The 21,398-nt window shown below is 60.3% G+C and overlaps 2 protein-coding genes across 5 annotated transcripts; both read left to right on the forward strand.

Moving 5' to 3' along the window:
• The first annotated feature begins 2,570 nt into the window (after positions 1–2,570).
• Positions 2,571–10,685, forward strand: DCAKD (dephospho-CoA kinase domain containing). Of its 4 annotated transcripts, none has more exons than XM_080633660.1 (5): positions 2,571–3,007; positions 4,168–4,285; positions 6,706–6,909; positions 8,747–8,834; positions 9,288–10,685. In XM_080633660.1, the coding sequence occupies exons 2-5, from the start codon at positions 4,174–4,176 to the stop codon at positions 9,619–9,621; spliced, it is 738 nt and encodes a 245-aa protein (XP_080489786.1). In that variant the 5' UTR covers positions 2,571–3,007; positions 4,168–4,173; the 3' UTR covers positions 9,622–10,685. The 4 variants fall into 4 exon arrangements, with proteins under 4 accessions (XP_080489786.1, XP_080489785.1, XP_080489784.1 ...); XM_080633659.1 differs by having other exon boundaries at positions 2,571–3,001; XM_080633658.1 differs by having other exon boundaries at positions 2,571–2,778.
• Positions 10,686–15,944: 5,259 nt separating this feature from the next.
• Positions 15,945–20,753, forward strand: C1QL1 (complement C1q like 1; the record flags this gene model as incomplete). Its single annotated transcript, XM_080633429.1, has 2 exons — positions 15,945–16,604; positions 20,574–20,753. The coding sequence occupies exons 1-2, from the start codon at positions 16,044–16,046 to the stop codon at positions 20,751–20,753; spliced, it is 741 nt and encodes a 246-aa protein (XP_080489555.1). The 5' UTR covers positions 15,945–16,043.
• Between the last annotated feature and the right edge of the window lie 645 nt (positions 20,754–21,398).

Genomic DNA, 21,398 nt, shown 5'->3' on the forward strand with positions numbered 1-21,398 from the left:
CATTACTGTGCTCCTTACAACACCTACAACTAAATCCTGCATGATAGAGCACGGTGGTTGTCCCAGGAACATCCCCCTTCCAAACCTGGCAGCTGCCCCTCTGAGAAAAGCCCCTTTTCCCCCCATGCTCCATCCAGTAACACCCCAGTTCATGCCCCAGGACTCTCCCTGAACACTTCCCACCTTCCCTAGGTGGTTTTTTCAACAACAGCCCCATTTCACAGGGCTGGGACACTCGAATCCTTGGTCTTATCACTGCCACTCACTGCCTGTGACCTGACAAACCCCACAGGCTGGCACTAGCTCTGGGGAGCAGCGCCTGTGCTGGTCTCTGCCCTTCCAGTGTCATTTATCTACAAAGGGAATAAACCCTCCACAGACCTGGCGACACGACAGGAGCACAAACGGTGACAAAAGTGGGATTGGTTTGTGCTTTCTGGGGGACGAAATCAACTTGGACACCGCAGCAGAGAGTGGAGAAGCCACTTCCCTGTTCTGACACAGAACCACGGCAGAGGAAGCTCAATTCCTCTTTCCTGGCCTTAAAAGGAAAGGAAGTGTTGCTTTCACTGAGTAATATTGCTATGTCTTAAATCTCAGAGCCCAGATCCAGCGACTCTCACCACGGGCAGGGCAGAGGCAGGACTTGGAGTGTTGCTCTGCAACCCCCTGGCAGCTCAAGGCACTTCCCATGCCCTGTTTTAGGGGACAGTGACAGGAAAGACTCCCCCACTCCAGCGTAACACAATGGTATGGAATCAACAGAACCACTGAGAAAGAAAATCCCCTCTTTTCCTACTGCTCCGTCTTTTCCACGTGGATCCCCCACAGTGGGTTTTGGGGAAACAGGAGCTTTGCCAGAGCACTCCAAAGCCTCGCTTGTGATCACTGTGCCCGTCAGCCATGCTTCCAACGTTAGTTCCTGCGTGATCCAAGCTCTCTCTTTGTCACTGGGCATTTCCCAGGCTGCCCAGTTAGTTTGTTGCCCTTCCATGCTCACCCCAGTCCAGGCAGGAAACCGTATTTCAACTCCTGGAGGTTGCAGGAGGTGCGATACCGATCCTATGATGTGAAGAGGGCTCAAGAACACACTTTTTCCTGGCAAAGGGCAGGCTGAACGGCTGGGCTGGGAAATAACAGTGATTAAGCACAGTGTCTCCTCTCTGCTTGGCTCTGCTTTCCACAAACCTAATCATGTCAGAGGGAAAGAGAATAAAGATCTCCCCAAGCCCAGCTAAACCTATTAGCCTGAGACACAGCGCCGCACCCGGGAGGCAAATCCACCATAAGCAGGCATCTGGGCTGTCATAACAAAATCCTCTGCGATATTTCTTGGGTGACCTTTTATTCACTTTGGTTACCGGGCAGGTGCAATTGCCTCTGGAAAGCTGCCGATTGAGGGAGAAGAGCTCTTCAAGGCGATGGGCTCTGCATCACAGAGCTGCTGTGGCACAGGGTGAGCGGGAAGAGGAGCATGGTGAGGCTCAGGGGCATGAAGCATGACGTGCAAGACCTCCGGAAGCACTCGATCTGGCGTGCGCCACACATGGACATGCCCTGCTGCATGCAAAGCCAGCAGGAACGAGGAGGAAACCAACAGCTGAGGCAGCTCCGTGCTTTATCAAATAAAGCAGCGAGTAATGGGGGGATTATTGGGAATTTTATATCTTTCCTACCTAGATAGGGCCCTCCCTTGCCATGTCCACCCTTACTGCTGCTAACTCACCATTTCACACCCCGCTCCTCAAACCACAAGACATCATCAGCCGAGCTTTGCAAAACCCTGGGCTGTTTCCAGGATGAGGCCAGAGCGGGTGTGCAGGAGCCTGGGCTTCTTCCAGGGCAGCCCCAGGCTCTGGGGAGCGGGATAACGCATCCTGGGTATCACTGTGGTGCTGGACATGACAGGAGGATAACGGGGCTTGTACTGGGGGCCATGGGGAATGCGAGGCATACCCTAACACACGGACAAGAGCTGCGGATTAGCCTCATTCCTGCCAAAGGAAGAGGCACTCGCGAACTCGTCCCGGCTGCACCCGGACACGGCACTGCCCGTTCCCCGGTGCCGCTCGACTCCAGACACGCTCCAACCACCGCCGCGAACGGGAGCCAGCGGCTCCGCCCCCCCGGCTGACTGACGGGGCGGCTCGACCAATCGTAGAACAGGACGCTGCCTCGCAGCCAATCAGCGCGCCCTCAGGGCGGGGCGCCGCTCACTTCCCGGCCACCGCCCTCCTCAATGGCCCCGGGCGCTGCTCACCCCTGGTTGGAGCCGCGCTCCGCCTCCTTCTCGTAGTCGCTGCCGTGCTTGGGGTCGTTCTCCGCCGAAGGCTGCGGAGACCTCGACGGTGGCCGCCTCGCTGCTGCCGTCCGCCGCCTTGCAAGGGGGGCTCCGCTCCTGCCGCACCCCCACAACAAAACGCGCCGCGATTGGGGGATGGGCCGCGGGGCATGCCGGGACCGGTAGTCTGTGCCAGCATGCGGAGACCGAGCTGCGCCGGGACTACAGCTCCCGTCGGCCTTTGGGGAGGTCCCGGGGCGGGGCTCCGTGGCGGGAGGGCTCGCACACACTGGCGCAGCCGTGGGGACACCCGCTGCCCGGCTCTTGTGTCCGCTGTCTCACGCTGAGGCTGCGACGTCTTCGTCCTCACTCGCTTCCTGCCTCAGGGAGCAGGCCGAGTCCAATGAGGCCGTGCTAATTGGCTGGCAGACAGTCCCCTTTTCCCACCAGCCAATAGGCGCGCGGGATGCTGCGTCGCGCATGAAGCCGGGCACAGGGTGAGTGGGCGACGGCCCTCCCAGCCTGAGCCCAAGCGTGGCTCAGGCCCCGGCCTTGGGGAGGCGTCGGGAGCAGGCACGGCCCGGGCCCAGCAGGAACGCGCCGGTTTGCAGCCAGGGCCCTGTCCGGTGAAGTCAGGCAGCGCATGGGGCTTGATTGAGCACCCGCCGAGAGGCCGGGGGGGGTTCACGGCTCTTCCAGTGGCGGCTTTTCCCCACCAAGGTACCGGTGCGTTATGTGGGTGCTCCCTTTAACTGCAGCCTCCTCAGGCCGAGCACCGGGTCTGTGAGTGCGCCAGAACCGAGGGGAGCAGGAGCAGCGGCTGGGGTGGGATGGGGCTGGAGGACATGTTTCAGCTCTGTGCTCAGCCTCCAGGCGCTCCGGATGAGGCTTGGGGCAGCCAACTCGTGCTGGAAAACCAGAGGAATTGGGACACGGGGGAAGTTTGGGCACCTCGGTGTTTAAAAGCTGCTTTTCAGGCTCTGGGGTACATCCCCCAGGGCCCATTTCTCGCAGCAGGAATAACGTGCCAGGTTTTCCATGTCCTCTCTGGCTTTCAGCTTTCCCCACGATTGCTTTAGTTGATGCTGGCCAAATACATGCAAAAAAAAGCATATTTTGGGGAAAAATGGTTCTGGCTCCTGCCTGTAACATCTGCAGGAACCTCAGTGCCCTTGTGTGCAGTTCAAACCCAGGCTTATTAAATATTTATCCTTCATACCATGGATCCGTAGAGGCCCTTTGACAGCACAAGTGTTTTCAAGCCCCGTTTGGCCGTGGTTTCTAGGTTATCCCTTCCAAGTGCTCTTTCACCCCTGCAGTCATTGTCACAGCAGAGAGAGATCCTTTGCAGAGGGATGTGACAGAGGGACAGAAAGAGCCGAGGTTATTGGGAGCAAGTCCCAGCTGAGGCTGGAGGGCAGAGCATTGGGGTTACTGCAGCTAAAGTCTTGCAGCTGCATGGGCAGGAAAGGTTTCCATGTGGCTCTCGCACAAGTGGAGCCTCCATCCCAAGCGTGCCAAAGGTCTGATTCCCATCCTGCAGCGTTACCCCTTGCAGGCTGGTGCAGAGGGCACAGGAGATCGTGCTGGAGAGGGCAAGATTTTAACCCACTGTGATGAATAGAGACACAGCCACTCTGTCACACCAAGCTGTAACACCAGGAAAGGTTCTGTACCACCAGGAAAGGGGCTTGGCCTCAGAGCTTGGGCTTTCCATCAGCCACTGCTGCACTGAGTGCCCTCTCTTATTCCCTTTGAGTTGCCCCTTGTTGCTCCAGTTAACCCCATCTGTTTGCCTGCCTCTTGGAAGGGGAAAGAGCCCATAGTGCATGAGCCAAATGGTCCCATCCTGACGTCTTTCTGAAGTCTTTCTCTCTCTGTTTCAGAGCACGATGTTCCTGGTCGGCCTCTCGGGGGGCATCGCGTCGGGGAAGAGCACGGTGGTGGCTGTGCTGCAGGAGCTGGGCTGTGCTGTGATTGATGCCGATGTTATTGCCAGGCAGGGTGAGTGCTGCACGGCTGAGCTTGCTCCCTGAGCTTCTCCTGAGAGCCGGGGTTGCTGTGGGGAAGCGCAGACAGCAGAGGGTGCTCTGGGTACGGCAGATGAGGCTTTCCCTGCTGTTTCCAGGCTCTCTGGAGCCGCTGGCTCGGGGAGGATTGGATCGAGGATCTACATTTAATAAAGTGAAAACCAAGATCATGTGCTAATGAACACTGCGGGGAGATCTTGTCCTCAGTTTTCCTCTCCTGGATTGCAGTGCTTCCCAGCTGAGAAAGCCGAAGATAAAGGTGGTTCTCTGTAAAGCGGGTTCTAATCTGATATTCCCCCTAAACCGCAGGACACCCAACCCATAACCAAATGTTAGGTGGCATTACTGACAAGGATGAAAGGGAATTTCCCTCCGTGCTGGAAGTTGCTTTGTAATACTGAGGGACTGGTCCCCAAAATTCCTTGTGCCTCAAACTCAATTGTCCTGGGTTCAGCAGTAGCAATCCTTTTTCTACTTCTTTAGCTGGTGCAGTGCTGTGGTTTTGACTTTTGGCCAGGGAACAGTACTGATAACACCGACGTTTTTAGTTACTGCTCAGTAATGTTTGCTCTGACCAAGGACTTTGTGAGTCTCATGCTCTGCCAGGGAGGAGGGGAAGCTGGGAGGAAGCAGAGACAGGACACCTGACCCAAACTAGCCAAAGAGGTATTCCATACCACAGCACGTCATGCCCAGTTGATAAACTGGGGGCAGTTACCCGGAAGAGTTAGGTAACTGCTCGGTTGGGCTGGGTATGGGTCGACGGGTGGTGAGCAGTTGTATTCTCTTCCCTTGTTATTTCCCTTATCATAATTATTATTGGTGGTAGCAGCAGTGGGTTTGTGTTATACCTTAGTTACTGGACTGTTCTTATCTCAACCCGTGGGAGTGACAGTCTTTCGATTCTCTTCCCCATCCCTCCGGGAACAGGAGGAGGAAGGGGGGGGAGTGAGCGAACAGCTGCATGGTTTCTGAGTGACAGGCTGGGCTTAAACCATGACACCAATAAAACAAAGGGGCTCCCAGCATCCCAGGTCAGCAGGAATTTGGGCTGTGGCACAGCACATCTGCCTCCTGCTGCTCCCAAAACCTGGTTCAAGAAAAGACCCAGACATACAGCTGTGGTCCCCCAGCAGAGCTGGAGGTGTTCATCCCTCTGTGCCATCGGGGTACCATGGAGAGCAGCGGGAGGAGCGGCTGATTGTGGTTGCGGAAGGGCTCAGGGCTGAGCGTGGGGCAGGAGGTGCTGGTTTGAAGTGCCTGTGCTTTTCTGTTTGGGGAAGAACTTCCCAAGGCTGTGATGCTCTGAACATTTTATTGCACTGTAATTCTCCTCAAGGTGTGGGAGATTTGCTGGAGGTGCTAAAAGCCCTCAGAGACGGTAGGAAAACACCACAGCTGCTCAGTGCTGGGTTTCTACCAATCACTTCCTTTTCCTCTAGTTCCTTTTTTATCTGTGTTTATTTACTATGTGAACTTCCCCCATCCTCGAACTGCCTCCACATGAAATTCCATGGGAGACAGAAATTGGCCTTAAAGATTTTTATTAGCTTGGGTTGAGGTTCCAACCTGTGGCAACATTCCTGGCTTTTGGAGAGGAAATGATGCACAGCCTGCGATTCTCTGTGGTTAGCCTCAGCTTGAGCTTCATGATGCTTTTATTACTGCATCCTTTGTGTTGGATGGGGTTTGGTGGCTTTAAAATTATACAGTCATGTAACGTCAGAGTCCCTGCAAATACCTATTGGGAATCAATCTCTAAGAGGGTTTCTCTGCTGAAGAATTGAGTGACTGAGTTGAAAGACAGTAAAAAAGGATAAAACACATTAGTAGCCAACTTGTAGCAGTTGGGCTGTATTCACCCTGTGCTGAAGTTTGCAGCTAAAATAACCCTGATGCTGGTCCTGGTCCCTTTGGGATCTCCCTGCTCCACTCCTCACCCTGCAGATGACAGGAATTGCTCAGCCCCATTCCTGCCCATGCCTTGGGATTCATTCAGCCCCATTCCTGCCTGTGCCTTGGCTGTCAGCAAATCCTCCCAGGCACCCTGTGCCTCCTAACCCCGAGCAGCAGCAGCACAGGCAGGATTGTGGCGCTGAATTAATGTGTGCAGGATGCTTCGATCTCTTGAGTGTCAGCGCTCAAAGGGACCTTGAGCTGAGAGGGGGTTTTGCAGCCCCTTTCCTGCTGCAGCACCGATGCAGGTGTGTGCTGGGCTGCGGCGCTGAGCCACGCTGCTCTCAGTGCAGTGTGTGCTGCACGCAGATGTGCTGCCCACCACGGAGACTAAGCTGGGTTATTTAATGAACCGAACTCAGCTGAGGCCGATCACTGATGCAGACACCAGCTGTGCTATAGAACTGGCTCTAACCTCCAGCTGTTTCATGTTCTCAGTGGTGCAGCCCCACCTCAAGGCCTATCGGCAGATAGTGCATCACTTTGGCACCGAGATCCTCCTGGAGAACGGGGAGATAAATCGTGAGGCTCTGGGAAGCATTATCTTCTCCCAGCCAGAGAAGCGGCGGCTGCTGAACTCCATCACCCACCCAGAGATCCAGAAGGAGATGCTGAAGCAGATCCTGAAGTACTTTGTGTTAGGTAAGAGGCTGTGTCCCAGCACACCGGGACTCCTCCTCAGGCAGGAGCTCTACCTGCTTGCTCTGCCTTTGGTTTTAAAGTGGGGAAAGGGACAGGGAAGGACAGAAGGAACCGATGAGTGATGGCCTTTGTGCTGTGCCACCAGTGGCCTTTAGCGTTGGTGTTTGGAGGATTCATTTCTGCCTTTCACTGCTGCCCTTCACCACCTTCTTCTATGGTTTAAAGTACATCTGTAGGGCCTGAGCAAAAGCATTGTGAGGCCTCTTCTGAGATTACTTGATGTATAATGTCATACCTTCTGAAATGGGCAAATACTCCTCCCTGCCCCCAGCCTTCCTGGCCTGCCATGGAAGCTGTGGAGCCCTTTTAGTCTCGATAAGGTGAGAACTGGGCTGACAGTTGTGTCTTCCAAAGTCCTGCTTTTTCCCCTGGTAAATGTAACAAATACAGCTGTCAAACTTGGTCTAATCAAATGCCCGATAACATCACCAGCTGGTTTGGAGGTCTCTGTGTAGACAGAAGGATGTCTTAATAGAGTCAGTCTGGTTTCATAGAGCTTATCAAAGCTGAGCCCTGTGACAGCTGAATAGGCCTATGCCGGGGCACTGCAGGGGCTGTGCTCTGCTGCAGGGTGAGGAGGAGAACGAGGAGGCACAAAGGAAGCAACAGGCAGGAAAGCCGGGAGCCAGAGATGGAGTCTTGTACCCAGGGCTGCAGGCTCGGGAGGCGGATGCTGTCCTGCCCCTCAGCAAGAGCACCGAGTGTCTTCTGCAGGCTGCTTTGTCCTCATTAGTCAGGTTTTAATGATTTGGGATAGCTGGATGTTGTCTCTAAGGATGGCTGTGCAAGGAAAGCTTGTATCGATCCAACTGGAGGGCAGCAAGAAGTCTCTCTGGGCGGAGATGCTGGTAAAATGGTCACTTGGTGGATGAGGATGTCTTTGTCAAGGCTTTTATTGCCGTGGCCAGCTCAGTTGGGGGGGGTTGGGTTGTAAAGAGGGGACACCAGCGAAACCAGAGGTGTCCTCATGGCTGGGGGACACAGAGGGGAGCGAGGTCCTGACTTAGAGCTTTCCCCTGCCCTCACCTCCTCCCCAGGTGCAGCAGGATGTGCCCCATGTCCCCAAATACTGCTGTCTGTGAGAGACAGGGAGAGCCAGGGGGGGCTGCAGGGCCCGGGAGGATGGTGGCTGGTGGGTATGAGCTCTCCTCTGCCAGCTGCTGTGTGGTGATGGGGGTTTTAAACCAAGCTGGCCCAGTTTTGGGGAGGTTTCAGCCCCAGGGGCTGTGCCAGTGTCACAGCTGCAAAAAGTCTGCAAGATTTCCTTGCTCCCTTTGGAAAAATGGAAGTGTTGAACCGAAGCCTTCCATAAAGGGAAGAAAATTGAGCTGGGAAACATCAGCTCAAGTGGCTGCAGTCTGGTGAAGCCTTGGACAAGTGAAAGAGAGAAGAGCAGATTCTGCTGTGAGCACTGCTCCCCTGGAGAGAGCCCAGCAACAGCGGTGTGGCTGCGGCTCTTGCCAGGCAGGAACAGGCACTTTCATTTGAGCTTCTTTCAGCTCCTCATTATATCTGTGCAGCTTCACCTTTGCTCTGAGATCAGCCAGGTTAGGGTTTGTTGGCTTTGCTTTTTCTCCCCCTCTGGAAACTTGGAATGAAACCACATCCTGCCTCCGAGAGGGAGGAGGGCAGGAAGGCTCTGCTCTCCTCTCGGCTGTCATGTGGAGCTGTGGAGCTCTGCTGCTGGATCAGCTGTGGCTGCAGTGTGTGTGCAGCATGAGGGATTTGGGAAGCCAAGTAACGCTGTTCCCTTCTTGGGGGGGGGATGTTCCTGCAGGCTACCGCTACGTGATCCTCGACATCCCTCTGCTCTTTGAGACCAACAGACTGACCAAGTTGATGAAATACACGGTCCTGGTTTATTGGTAAGTGCAGCATGAACCATGAGGCTGGGGTGGTGCCACCTCTCTGAGAGGCTGGAGGGGACCATCATGTCCCTCCTGCTCTGGTAAGGATTTAGCCACAGCCCTGGTGCAAAGCCTGTCAGTAACACCACCTCTTTCCTGGAGGTATGAGGGGTGACACCTTCCTGTATCCTAGCGTGCAAGGGGCTTCTTACTGCGGTTTTCCTGAAACCTGGCACCATTGTGACAGGGGAAGCCGCTGTCTTTAGGCCTTCCACAACCTGCGCCCAGTTGGCTGGGGCAGGGTTTGGGGTGTTATGGGCCTGGCTGCGCTGCAGGGGTGCCTGTGCTGCTCCAAGTGCAGGATGCCCACACAGGGCACATCTCTTTCCCCCCCACTTCGGCTGAGGAAGGCAGGCAGAATCTTCCTCTTCCTCCCTGAGCCCACCTCACCCCATCCTCCCATCCTGGCAGCAGCCCTGGGGCGCAGCTCTCCCGGCTCATGCGGAGGAATGGGCTGTCGCAGGCGGAGGCAGAAGCTCGCATCCGCTCCCAGCTCCCGCTGGATGAGAAGCGCAGGTTTGCAACTCACATCATCGACAACTCCGGGGAGCGGGAGAGCACCCGCCGGCAGGTCCTGAGGCTCCATACCCACCTCGAGGATTCCCTGCATTTCCTCTGGGCACGGCTGGCAGCAGGCATGGTTGTGGCCGGGCTCGGAGGGCTCGCGTACCTCCTCCTCCGGCATTTCATCTCTTCATTCACCTGCTCATTCGGTCGTGCAGGAGGCCTGAATTTCCAGGTTTGAAAAGAGCACTGAAAGGCCACCTCCTTTAATGAGCTTTGCTGGCTGAATGCAGACAGTGGGATGAGGCGTCTCCTTGCAGCCTGCCCGAGGGGAATCTAGGGGGGTTTCTACAGCACCGTAGCCTCTCTCCTTTCTTCCTGCTTGGGTTCCTGCCGACCAGCTGTGCCTGTGGGATGGGAACGTTCCCCTTTCATCGCTGTGGCCAGTGGAGGGAACAAGTGCCTTGTTTGCCCCTTCCTGGGTGTGTGTGGAGGGACTTCAGTGGAATTAGGCACTTTAATGTCTTCCAGGACAATCTTTGCCAGTCTTTCACTACCTAAAGGGAGCCTAAAAGGAATCTGGAGAGATTTTTTACAGGGGAATGTAGGGACAGGCCAAGGGAAACAGCTTTAACCTGCCAGAGGGGAGATGGAGGTGAGCTCTTAGGCAGAAGCTCTTCCCTGTGAAGGTGCTGAGGCGCTGGCACAGGGTGCCCAGAGAAGCTGTGGCTGCCCCATCCCTGGCAGGGTTCAAGGCCAGGTTGGACACAGGGGCTTGGAGCAAGCTGCTCTAGTGGAAGGTGTCCCTGCCCGTGGGAGGGGTTGGAGCTGAATGAGCTTTGAGGTCCCTTCCAACCCAAACCAGGCTGGGATTCTGTGAATCCATTCACTGGGGGAGTAGGTGGCTTCTCAGGTCTTGTTTCTGCTATTGGGTGTCCCCAGGTTGATCCCTTCCTAGCTCCCAGCCCCAGCTAGGCTGAATTCAGACATGGAATTCCCCCTTCTTTCACCCTGATTTAATGGAAATGTGCTCAGTCCCCAGGGGGTGGCAGCCAGCACCTCATTGCACACAGGCTGGGCATTCAGCTCCCCCTCCCTCCTGCCCTCTGTTTCTGCCTTCATCACTTATGGGTCACCCTCGGCGTTGGCTGAGGGTCTGATTCATCCTCGGAGCAGGCTGAGACCTGAGCCCTGCCTTGTTAAAGCTCATTGAGTGCTGTTTGAGCTCTCCGGCAGCGGCAGCGTTCCCGCAGGGAGCTCCAGCCTGAGCTCCTCACATTTGTTTTAATAAAGTGCTAACCAGCAGCCGGCTCCCTGCAGCTCCACAACCTGTGGGCTGCCAGCGCTGCTCTTTCCTGGCCCATTCCCAGGTTGTTCCTATGCCGGGGCACGCCGTGCTCAGTAAAGTTCAGCGCGCACAAGCAGAGCTGACGTGTGCGCTGAGTACACAGCTCCTGGGGAGCTTTGGGGAGCAGCAGCCCCTGCTGTGACCTTCTGCGGGGGGGGGATGGCTTTGGGTTGGCACCAGGCACTCCATGGGCTGGGTCTGGCTTCCTGGGGGGTGATTTTGAGGCTGGCTGTGGTTTTCTATGTGGGTGCTTTCCCCTTGGGACAGCCCTGTCCTGCAGCCACCCCCTGTCACGCTGCCATCCCCCCGTCTCCCTGCCCTAGCACTAGGGAAAGGCCGACCTTGCAGCCCCTGCCCACCTCCTGCCTGTGCACGGTGCTTCCCCCGCAGGCAGGGACGCAGCAGAGCCAGGCAGCATCCTCACTGTCCCCTGTGCCAGCACAGGGACCTTCCCCAGGCGTCACAGCCCCTTTTTGGGGCCGAGCTCCCGTCCCACCCCATGGCCAACCCCTGAGCCCAGCTCTGCCCCCAGGACTCCTGTGTCTCACTCCCTGTGGTGCTCCCTGTGCAGCCCCAACCCTCGGTACCCCTCTTTGCAGGCAGTGCTGGGGGAGCACGACCCCTCCGCTCATCCCTCCCCTGCTTTGCGCTCCGTTAATGGCGGTGCCGGGACTCCCTCGCAGCTGAGCCATGAACCGGGGCTGGAGCCGGAGCGCTGCGGGGTGAGCGCCGCTCTCCGCCCGCCGCCGGCGGGGAAGGGGCTGCGGGAGGGGGGGAGCCGAGACCGGCCCCGTAATCGCATCTGTGGCTCCGCTGCGGCCCTGCTGACGTGCGCCAGCCGCTAACAGGGTTAGCGGGGCCTGGGCAGCCGGCGGGGCGGGGGGGGCAGAGGGGCACGGCGCTGGCCGGGGGGGGCTGGGTTTGGGGTGGCCCGGGTTGAGCCCCCCCCCCCCCCATGTGGGCTCAACCCGCGCTGGGCCCCACCAGGGAAGGGTTCCGGAGCTGGGGGCTTGGCCGCAGAGTGCAGCCCCCCTCGGGGACAAGCGGCAGCGCGGCTCGCTGGTGACTGATGGCTCTGCTGGGTGGCAGAGACAGCGCGATTGATGTCCCTGGTGGGGCCTGAAGGGCAGCGCGTACCCAGCTCGGGGAGGGGGGGGACGGGACACATCCTGAGCCATTGTCCCTGGCACTGGCGCTGTGTGCTGAGACCAACCCAGCTCATCGCACCTCCCGCCATGGATCGGGAGCGCCTGGAGCAGCACCGGTGCTGCGGGAGCCGGGCCCGTCCCGCAGCCACGTTTCACTGCTGGCAATTGCTGTGGATCCGTTCTGCTGCTGCTGAGGGCTTGTGGTGGATGGACACCCCCATCCCGCTGCACCCCCTCCCGGTACACATCCTGCTGCACTCCCATCCCACTGCACTGCTTCCTGGTGTGCCTCATCCTGCTGCATCCTCATCCCGCTGCACCCCCATCCCGCTGCACCCCGTCCCTGGTGTACCCCTTCCACAGTGCATCCCACTCCTGGAGCACCGCTTACCTGGAGCATCCTGTCCTGGAGCATCCCTGCCAGAGCAGTCTCCCTGCAGAGCACCATCCCAGGGTATCTACTGGGAATGGGAAGTCCAGATGTCCTGGAGCTGGCAGGTTCCCCCCCCCGGGCTGTAGGGACAGGGTGACATCCACCATCAGGGACTGTCCCCAAGTGTGGGCTTGGTGGGGACCCAGTACCTACAAGGGAGGGACCCCAGTGGGGGGAGCCAGGCTGCAGGGCCCGAGTGTGGTGTCACCACATGGCACTGGTGCCACCTGTGTCACTGCATGGCCCCGGGTGTCATAGCTGTCCCCATCCCTGCATGGTCCCTGGGGTGCAGCACAGGGTCCCTGTCACTGCACAGCCCCTGGGGTGTCACAGTGTCACCGTGGCTGCCCAGTCCCGCTCGTGTCACCCAGCGCTGCTGCACAGCCCCACGGCATCGCAGTGTCACTGTTGCACGCCGTGGGGTGTCACACGGTGTCACTGTCACTGTGCGGCACACAGGGGTGTCACTGTCACTGCGGGGCCACCGCAGCTCCTGTGAGTTGTCACCCAGAGTCACCGTCAGGGCCTGGCGCATGGGATGTCACACAGTGCCCTGTCACTGCATGGCCCACGGGCTGTCACCCACTGTCACCATCACTGCATGGCCTGGGGTCTCGCACGCTGTCACTGTGCAGGATCCTCCCCAGTGCCACCCCCTGCACCTCCCGCAGGCTGTCACCCGGTGCCACTGCGCACCCCGGCCATGGGGCACCCTGGGGACAGCACTGCAGGTCCCAGCAGCTCCAGCCCCTGCTGCTCCAACCCCATGTCCCCTTGAGCCCAGCCCGGATCCGGTGCCAGGCGAGAGGCCGCTCCCCATCCCTCCCCAGCCAGGCTCTCGGTAGCAGCACAGCCCTTAATTGCAGCGCGGTGGGGGGGGAACGAGTCCCACTGTGTCCATAATGAGAGGCAGCGGGATTAGGATGGGAATGGGAACTGGGATGGGGACAGGGGGGATCTGTGCCCCCGGCCTGCAGCTGGGCTCCCCCATGGGCAGGGGCAGTGCCCAGCGTTGGGCAAGGTACCACTTAGCCAGCCAGCCAGCCAGGCCACCAGCTACCCGCTGCTAGGTAGCCAGGCAGCTAGCAGCCACCCAGCCAGGCAAGTGAGCAGGTAGCCAGCAAACAGCCACCTCAGTGGCCTTCAAGCCAACCAGCCCGTTGGCCATCCAGCTGTTTGGCCAACCCTCTATCCAAGTGTGCAACCAACCAGCGAGCCATCCATGTGGATGTATAGGTGCATGGATAGATATGTGGATGAATTAACAGATGGAAGGGTGCATGAACAGATGCATGGCTGGATGCATGGATGATGGACAAATGGATGCATGGATACGTGTGTGGATGAATTCATGGATGGAAGGATGTGTGGATGCAAAGAGATGTGGGTTGGTGGGTGGATGGATGGATGGATGGATGGGGGGATGGATGGATGGAGAGGTGGATGGAGGGATGGATGGAGAGATGGATGGATGGAGAGATGGATGGATGGAGGGATGGATGGAGAGATGGATGGATGGATGGATGGATGGATGGATGGATGGATGGATGGATGTGCTCCCACAGCCCCTTCTGGGCCCGATCCTGGGCACACAGCATGATTTTGAGGACCAGCACCTAAAACCATCAGGAACAGTTTGCAAGCAGCAGCTCCCTTCCCAAGCTCAGCAGCGTGGGCTGACATTGGGGTTGTTGGTTGTTTCCAGCTCTGAGTGCTAAGTTCCTGCTGAGCCATCAGTGCTGCCACAGCAGCAGTGTAGTGTCCCTTTGCCCCCCGGAGGGGAAACTGAGGCAGGGCCCCCCAGAAAAGCCCCTTCCCTGACCCAAATCCCCCTTCATGAGCTCCCCAGCGAGCCATGGGGGGATGCATCCCACCAGCAGCATCCCCTCTGTGTCACCCACCCCGCTCCCGCGTGATGCTGCAGAGCAAACAGTGGCGGGCTCGGCCGCGCATCGATTGTGCCGGAGCTGCTGTTTGCTTAACCTTTGCAGAGGAGCGGCAGCGGCTGGCGTCGAGCAGAGCCAGCGCCGCAGCCGCTGCCGCAGCCACCACTGCCACCGCTGTCACCTCCCGGCTTTGTCCTTCCTCTTCAAACACGGCCCTTCGGAGCTTGTGATCAGTTTTCCATACCCAGGAGGATGGAGTTGGCCTGGAGGGCTGCACTGCATCGCCTCCTCATGCAGGGGTTGGGCACAGGGGCAGGGAGCACCTTGGGGTATCCAGCCATGGCCAGCTGCGGTGTTGGCCCCATCCCAGGGCGGTGGTGAAGCCGTCCCGGCTTGGCTATAGGGACATGGCCTGCGGACGTGGTGCCCACGCCATGGGGATGTGGTGGCCCAGGGTGATGAGGTGGCCTTCGGTAGTGGCCATGCCATGGGCACACAATGGCCGGTGGCAAATGACTTGGGGTGGGGTCCCCACTGCAAGGACCCAGCGGCCAGGACCAGGGATGTGCCCTGAATCCTTCAGTGCTCTGATGCAACCAGGGTGTGCCTGTGACCCCCATTGCCGCCCCATCCCAGGGCAAAGCCACTGCCCACCGGGGCCAGCGCGGCTCCGTGCGGCTGTGACTCAGGTCCGGTGGCCTCAACCGGGTGTGATTTTCTGTTAAAACAGAAACAGAATGAATGGGGTGAAGGGGAGGAAGAGGGGCAGAATGGAGGAAGGAACCAGTGCCACGATGGTGACAGCTTGAGGGGGGACACGGGGCTAGCAGCTTCCCCCCCCAGCCTCGTTAAGCCCCAGGAATAAATCACCTCCTTAAAGCTAACTAATTGATTTTTGCTCATCAAAGTAAAGCCCTCTGTGGGAGCTGGGGACGATCGATGGGCTGCCGAGCATCCCCTCGGTCCCCTCTTCTTTTGGACTGGGGGGGGCTGTCCCCCTGTGTGTCCCTTGGGGCTTGGGGGATGCACCCCCAGGGTGGGTTCATGGGGGGGCCGATGACCCCACGCACCCCATCGGTGTTGGTGCCACCTCGGCGCTGTCACTGGGAGCAGCCTCGGGTCCGCGCTGCGCTGTGTGTGTTCTGCCCCCCCCCGCCCTGTCCCCATTGCCTGTGTCCCCCCCGGCCCCGCGTCCTTCGCTCACCCCCGGCGCTGGCGGCGGCTGTCACTTCCCATCGCGTCCCGCTGTCCCCGCCGAGGCTGACGGCGATGGAGCGGGTGCAGCCGCGTGTCCCCGTGCCACGAGCCCGCCGGTGCTCAGCGCCCCGCGGGGACAGCTCCGCCGCGCGGCCGCCACTTCCTCGGTGCCCCGTTGTCACCGCGGCCTTTGCCATCCCGAGCACCGCGGGGGGGTGCGCGGCCGCTGTCACAGGGAGGGGAAACTGAGGCACAGCGGGGGGGTGGGGGTCTCTGGGACCGTCCCCCGTGGGGATACCGGTGGCGGGTCCCGGGGGGTGTCCCTGTGGCCGCCGGGTGGAGAAACTGGGGGGGGGTCCCATGGAGAACCGGGGGACGGTGGGGGGGTGGTGGTGTTTGTCGGGGGGGTGTGTCCGGTGGGCGGGGCGTGTCTGGAGTGGGCGGGGCCTGTGCGGGCGCGGGGCGCACCGGAGCCAGCGGAGCGCAGCGGAGCGAAGCCGCCGCCGCCGCCGATCCCCCCCCGCCGCCGCCGCCGCCGCCCTGCTCCCTCCCACCGGCACCATTCCCCCCCCCGGGCGGCAGCGCCCCCCGGCCGGGCGGCGGCTCAGCCTGGGCCGGAAAACTTTGCTGGCGGCCGCGGCGGGGGTGGTGATGGTGCTGGTGCTGGTGGTGCTCATCCCGGTGCTGGTGAGCTCCGCCGGGACCGACGGCCGCTACGAGATGCTGGGGACCTGCCGCATGGTCTGCGAGCCCTACGGCCCCGCCGCTCCCCCGCAACCGGCGGAACGAGGCCCCCTCCCGCCGCCCTCCACCCTGGTGCAAGGTCCTCAAGGCAAACCGGGGCGACCGGGGAAACCGGGCCCGCCGGGCCCGCCGGGAGAACCGGGACCACCGGGTCCGGCGGGGGCACGGGGTGAAGCGGGGAGACCAGGACCGCCGGGATTGCCGGGACCGGGGGCTACGGGCGCGGTGAGCGCCGCCACCTACAGCACGGTGCCGCGCGTCGCCTTCTACGCCGGCCTCAAGAACCCCCACGAGGGCTACGAGGTGCTCAAGTTCGACGACGTGGTCACCAACCTGGGCAACAGCTACGACGCCGCCTCGGGCAAGTTCACCTGCGCCATCCCCGGCACCTACTTCTTCACCTACCACGTCCTGATGCGCGGCGGCGATGGCACCAGCATGTGGGCCGACCTCTGCAAGAACGGCCAGGTAAGGGCTGGGCATCCCGGCTGCCAGCCCCACCGCGGGGACCCGACCTGCTGCTGCCCCTTAAACACTGGGGAAGGGCTCTGGGGGCTTCCCTGGGGTGCTCCGTGCTTTTCCTATCCTAGGGATGCATCCAGAGGATGCCACATCCTTCTCCCAGTAGCAATGGTGGGCTCTGGGTGCACCCTCGGGGTGCTCTGTCCTTCTCCTGGCCCCAGGGATGCATCGCTGGGGTGCTCCATCCTTCTCCCAGAGGTGATGATGGGCTCTGGGTGCACCTCCAGGGTGCCCCATCCTTTTCCCAAACCCAGAGATGTACCCCCAGGATGTTCTGTCCCTCTCCCGGTGGCAGTGATGAGCTCTGGGTGCTTCCCCAGGGTGCCACATCCTTCTCCTGGCCATCTCGATGCACCCCTGGGGTACCCTGTCCTTCTCCTAGTGACATGATGGGCTCTGGGTGCATTCCCAGTGTGCCACATCCTTCTCCCAGCCCTGGGCAAGCTCCCCCAGGATGCTCCATCCTTCTCCCAGAGGTGATGATGGGCTCTGGGTGCATCCCCAGGGTGCCTCATCCCTAGAGATGCTCCCCTGAGTGCTCCACATCCGTGCTGCCCTGATGTGTCCCCAAGGGTCCCCTCAGCCCCATCCGTGGCTGTGCCTCTGGGGTGCCTTGGGGTGTCCCCGCAGTGTTCTGCCCCCCCTGGCCATGCCATTGTCCCCTCTGCAGTGCCCGGGGTGGGGAGGACAGGGCTCCTCCATAGAGGTCAGTGTCTGTGGTGGCCTGAAACGGGACAGCGCCTGCCCTGCTTTTGGGGTGCTGCACCCCAGCCCGGAGCCGGCTCTGCTGCTGCTGCTGCTGTGTCAGGAGAGATGTCCCCATCCCTGCCCGCTGTGCGGGGATATTACTGGGGGACAACATGGGGGGGACACCTCGAGGCCGGCTCCATTGTTGCCCCCTCTGCTCCAGCATTCCCCTCAGCCCAACCCATCCGGAAACCCTCCCGATGCCCAGACACAGCCTCACCATCCCCGCGGTGTTCGGGTGATGCCCAAACCGCTGCCCCTTCCCCACCCCGTGTCCCCCCCAGTCACAACCTGGGGTACAACACATGGCCCTGACCCCCGAACTGTCACCCGAGCCCCATCCCCTTGGGTGTCACCGGCGGGATCCATCCCACCCTGCTCCCTCTTCCCACCGTTTTCTGCCGGTACCAAGCCCCGCGGTGCATCCCTGTCCTGAGGCCGTACAGCACGGAATTAACCCAACCCTGAGTTATCAACCCAAACAGCAGTCGGGGGGGGGGGGGGGGGGAAGCGGGAGCGGGAGCCCCGCGGCGCTTCCCCCCATCCAAACAGTTGACATTTCCTTCCCTTTGGTTCATTTCTTTTGTCTTCCCCAAATTCCGGGGGGTTCTCAGTGACACCTGGGTCTTTTCCCCAAGCTCCGGACCGAGCATCCCCCCAGAACCCCCCTCACCCCCTTTTTCCTCCCCCGGAACAGTGTTGGGGACCCCCCCCTCCCCAACCCTTCCCAACCTCCTCCCCTCCCTCGGCGCGCTCCAGCCCGTGTGGGGTCGATGGGATCGGATGGATGCGGAGCCCCCGGCCGGGGGATGCAGCTCAATTAACGGGTTGTTAATTACTGAGGAGCTGTCAGGGCTCCGGTGGTGCTGAAGCAGCCGCTCGGGAGGCCGGGCAGCGCTTCGGCTCGGATTGAGACAGGTACCCCCAAAATGCCCCAAATCATTACACCCTGCGTTAACTGGGGGGTCGTTGCTAAACCGCCCCGTCCCTGGCAAGGCTGGGAGGTCCCAGGGGGCTTCCCAGTGGATTAGGGTCAATCCCGGTATTCTCCAAGGCAATTACAGCTTGGGGGCCCCCCTCTGAGCCCTCTCTCTCCTCTGGTTTGGGGCACAGCCCATCACCGCCGTGTCGGGGCTGGAGCTAATGAGAGCCTGGGGAGCTGCTTCTGGTGTTTCATTAACGGCAATGGCTCTTGTTTGCTTTAGCCCGTGGATGAAGCCAGAGGGGCAGTGGGATGGGAGGTGCTGGGTTGGAACCGGGTGGTTTTGAGGTCCCCAGGGGACTCTGTGGGGGCACTGCCGGGGGTCCTGGAGGGCACCCACTGCCCTGGCCGGGGGGGCTGAGGGGGCACCCACCACCACACTTGTGGGTTCTGGGGGGGCCCATTGACACACACTGGGCATCCCGGCCCACCGTGGCCATGGCACATGGTGTCCCCCAGGCACCAAGTGTCACAGCGAGTGGCTCAGCCTCCACACAGGAGCACCCCGTACCCCAACAGCCCAGGGCCCTTGGGTGCAGCAGTGACATTGGGGACCATCCCGCAGCGTCCCCAGGGATGGTGACACCACCAGCTGTGTCACTGGGGTCAGTGACAGCGGCTGTGGCAGAGCCAGCTCCAAGGGCCATGTATCCCCCCATGGTTTCCACCTCTGGCTGTGGCATGGGGAAACTGAGGCACGGAGCAGGACGAGGGGCATGAGGCCATGGCAGGGGGGCCCTGGTGGCAGTGGCTCGGCCTGGCCTTGGTGAGTGCCAGGGCACACAGTGACGAGGGAAGAGGGATGGCAGCAAGTGGCTCTGGCTGCAGGGGGGAACGATGGCAGCAGAGCCCGGCGCCAAGGCTCTTCCTTTTTTTCCTTCCCCCTGTGCTTCTTCCTCTGCTCCTCTTCCTCACACAACCCCCGGCGAGGCAGCATTACCTGGAGACCCATGGTGAGCCTTGGGCACAGGGACCCTCCTGGTGCTGGGGTAGACTCAGGGTGATGGTGATGGCACGAAGGATACGGCTGCATGACAGCAAGCCCCATGGGACCGCCTGCTGGGCTGTCAGTAGGTTCCAGAGTTAACAGTGCTTGCCCACACCATCGCAGGCTTCCTGTGAGCAAGGGGAGGGGCAGCTGCATTCCCAGGGAGAAGTGCACCCCTGGGACGCTATCCTAGGGGCAACTGACAGGGATCCATGGGGACACCCCTCCTTCCCACCCCACATCTGGGACCCTGCAGCCTCTCGTTGGTGCCTCCCTGCCTGGCGTGATCCAATTAAAAGCCCATTCTCGGCGGTTGTAATTAGGAGCATCACTTCTGCATTTCGCTTGGGGTTTTACCTGCCAGCTTGTCACTGTCACCCAGCGCCACACCATGGCCCTGCAAGGCGCCGGCATAGATTTGATTACCCAAATGATGCTGCAGCAGCAGCAGGCTCCAGCCACAGAGCTGCTCTTCCAGGCACCTCCTGGCCTTGTCCTCCAGCATCCTGCTCCGCAGCACAGTGGGAGCTGGCTGAGCTCAAGGCTTGGTTTGGGGGGTTTGAGCTCAGCCCTCACCACATGTTCATGGTCCCCATGAAGGTTGTGGGGCCATGTGGGGATCTGCCGGGTTCATCAAGTTGGTTTGGGGCTGGGCTGGGAGATGGGGTCTTGTGCTCAGGACGTGGTCCCACATCTGGATCTGGAGCTATGTCTGAGCCATCCAGACCTGGAGTCAGTTCCATGTCAGAGCTGTGGTGCCACATCTCGATCTGGAGATGGGGTTCTGTGTGTGAGCTGTGGTCCTGTGTCTGCACCTGGAGCCATGGTCCCATGTCTGAGCTGTGGTCCTGCACCCAAACTTGGAGCCAGGGTCCGTGGCTGAGTTATCATCATGCATCTGAACCCAGAGATGGGGTCCCATGAGCTGTGGTCCTGCATCCAAATCCAGAGCCATGCTCCTATGCCCGTGCCATTGTCCCCCATCCAAACCCACACCTGCCAGCTCAAGGTGAGGCTCTGGGTGATGCTTGGAGCAGCCACCTCCATCCAGGACCCATTCACCCATGGGTGGGCACCCAGGGCTCCCCACACTGCACCGGAGGTGGCAGGCGCTCTCCCTGGCTGTGGGTGAGCTGGGATCTGGGTATCCCATGGGATCCAAGGCCCCGAGCCGGGTAACGCAGTGTCCCCTGCGCAGGTCCGGGCCAGCGCCATCGCCCAGGACGCCGACCAGAACTATGACTACGCCAGCAACAGCGTCATCCTGCACCTGGATGCGGGCGACGAGGTCTTCATCAAGCTGGATGGGGGCAAAGCCCACGGTGGCAACAACAACAAGTACAGCACCTTCTCCGGCTTCATCATCTACTCGGACTGAGCCTGGACCCACGGCATCGCCCCCTGGCATCCCTCAGTGACTGTCCTGCCCCATGGCATCCCTTTGCTGTGGTCTGGCCCAACAGAATCCCCCCAACCCATGGTGTCCCCCCCATGGTAACCTCCACTGACCCCCCAGCCCCACAGCATCCCCCTGCTGCTGTCCAGCCCCATGGTTTCTCCCCACTACTGTCCAGCCCTATAGCCTCTCCTTACTGCTGATCAGTCCCACAGCTTCCCTCTGCCATGGCTCAGCCCCACAGCATCCCCCCACAGTGGTCCAAGCCATCTGTGGTGCCCCACAATCCCTCTTTCCCATTAGCTGACCCCAGGGCTGCTAATTCAGGGCTGGGGGGGGGGCATAGAGGTTTGGGGGGCAGCAAGAAGCTGGGGACCCCCGTGCTGCCCCACTGCACCCCCATTTCCTGGCTACGTGCCCTGCTTGGCCCCATGGCTCCTCACTGCCTCCCCACACCCGGGGCGATGCTGGGGCCGGGGGGGGTCCTGCTGTATATATGTACAGGACATGGAGATGTCTAAGAAGGTGCCCCCCCATCCCAGCCCTGTGCACTGGGGGGGCTGCACTGGGGCGGGGGGGACTCCATGGTAAAGCAGAGCTGTGACCTCCCCCTGTCTGCTGTCTGTG

Source organism: Psittacula echo, assembly GCF_963264785.1.
Source record: "Psittacula echo genome assembly, chromosome: 23".
In the NCBI taxonomy this organism is placed as follows: domain Eukaryota; kingdom Metazoa; phylum Chordata; class Aves; order Psittaciformes; family Psittacidae; genus Psittacula; species Psittacula echo.

Coding starts and splice junctions, on each gene's coding strand:
- DCAKD (XM_080633660.1), top strand. CDS start 4,174: ATGTTCCTGGTCGGCCTCTCGGGGGGCATCGCGTCGGGGAAGAGCACG. Junction 4,286..6,705: donor CGATGTTATTGCCAGGCAGG/GTGAGTGCTGCA, acceptor TCATGTTCTCAG/TGGTGCAGCCCCACCTCAAG. Junction 8,835..9,287: donor TACACGGTCCTGGTTTATTG/GTAAGTGCAGCA, acceptor CCATCCTGGCAG/CAGCCCTGGGGCGCAGCTCT.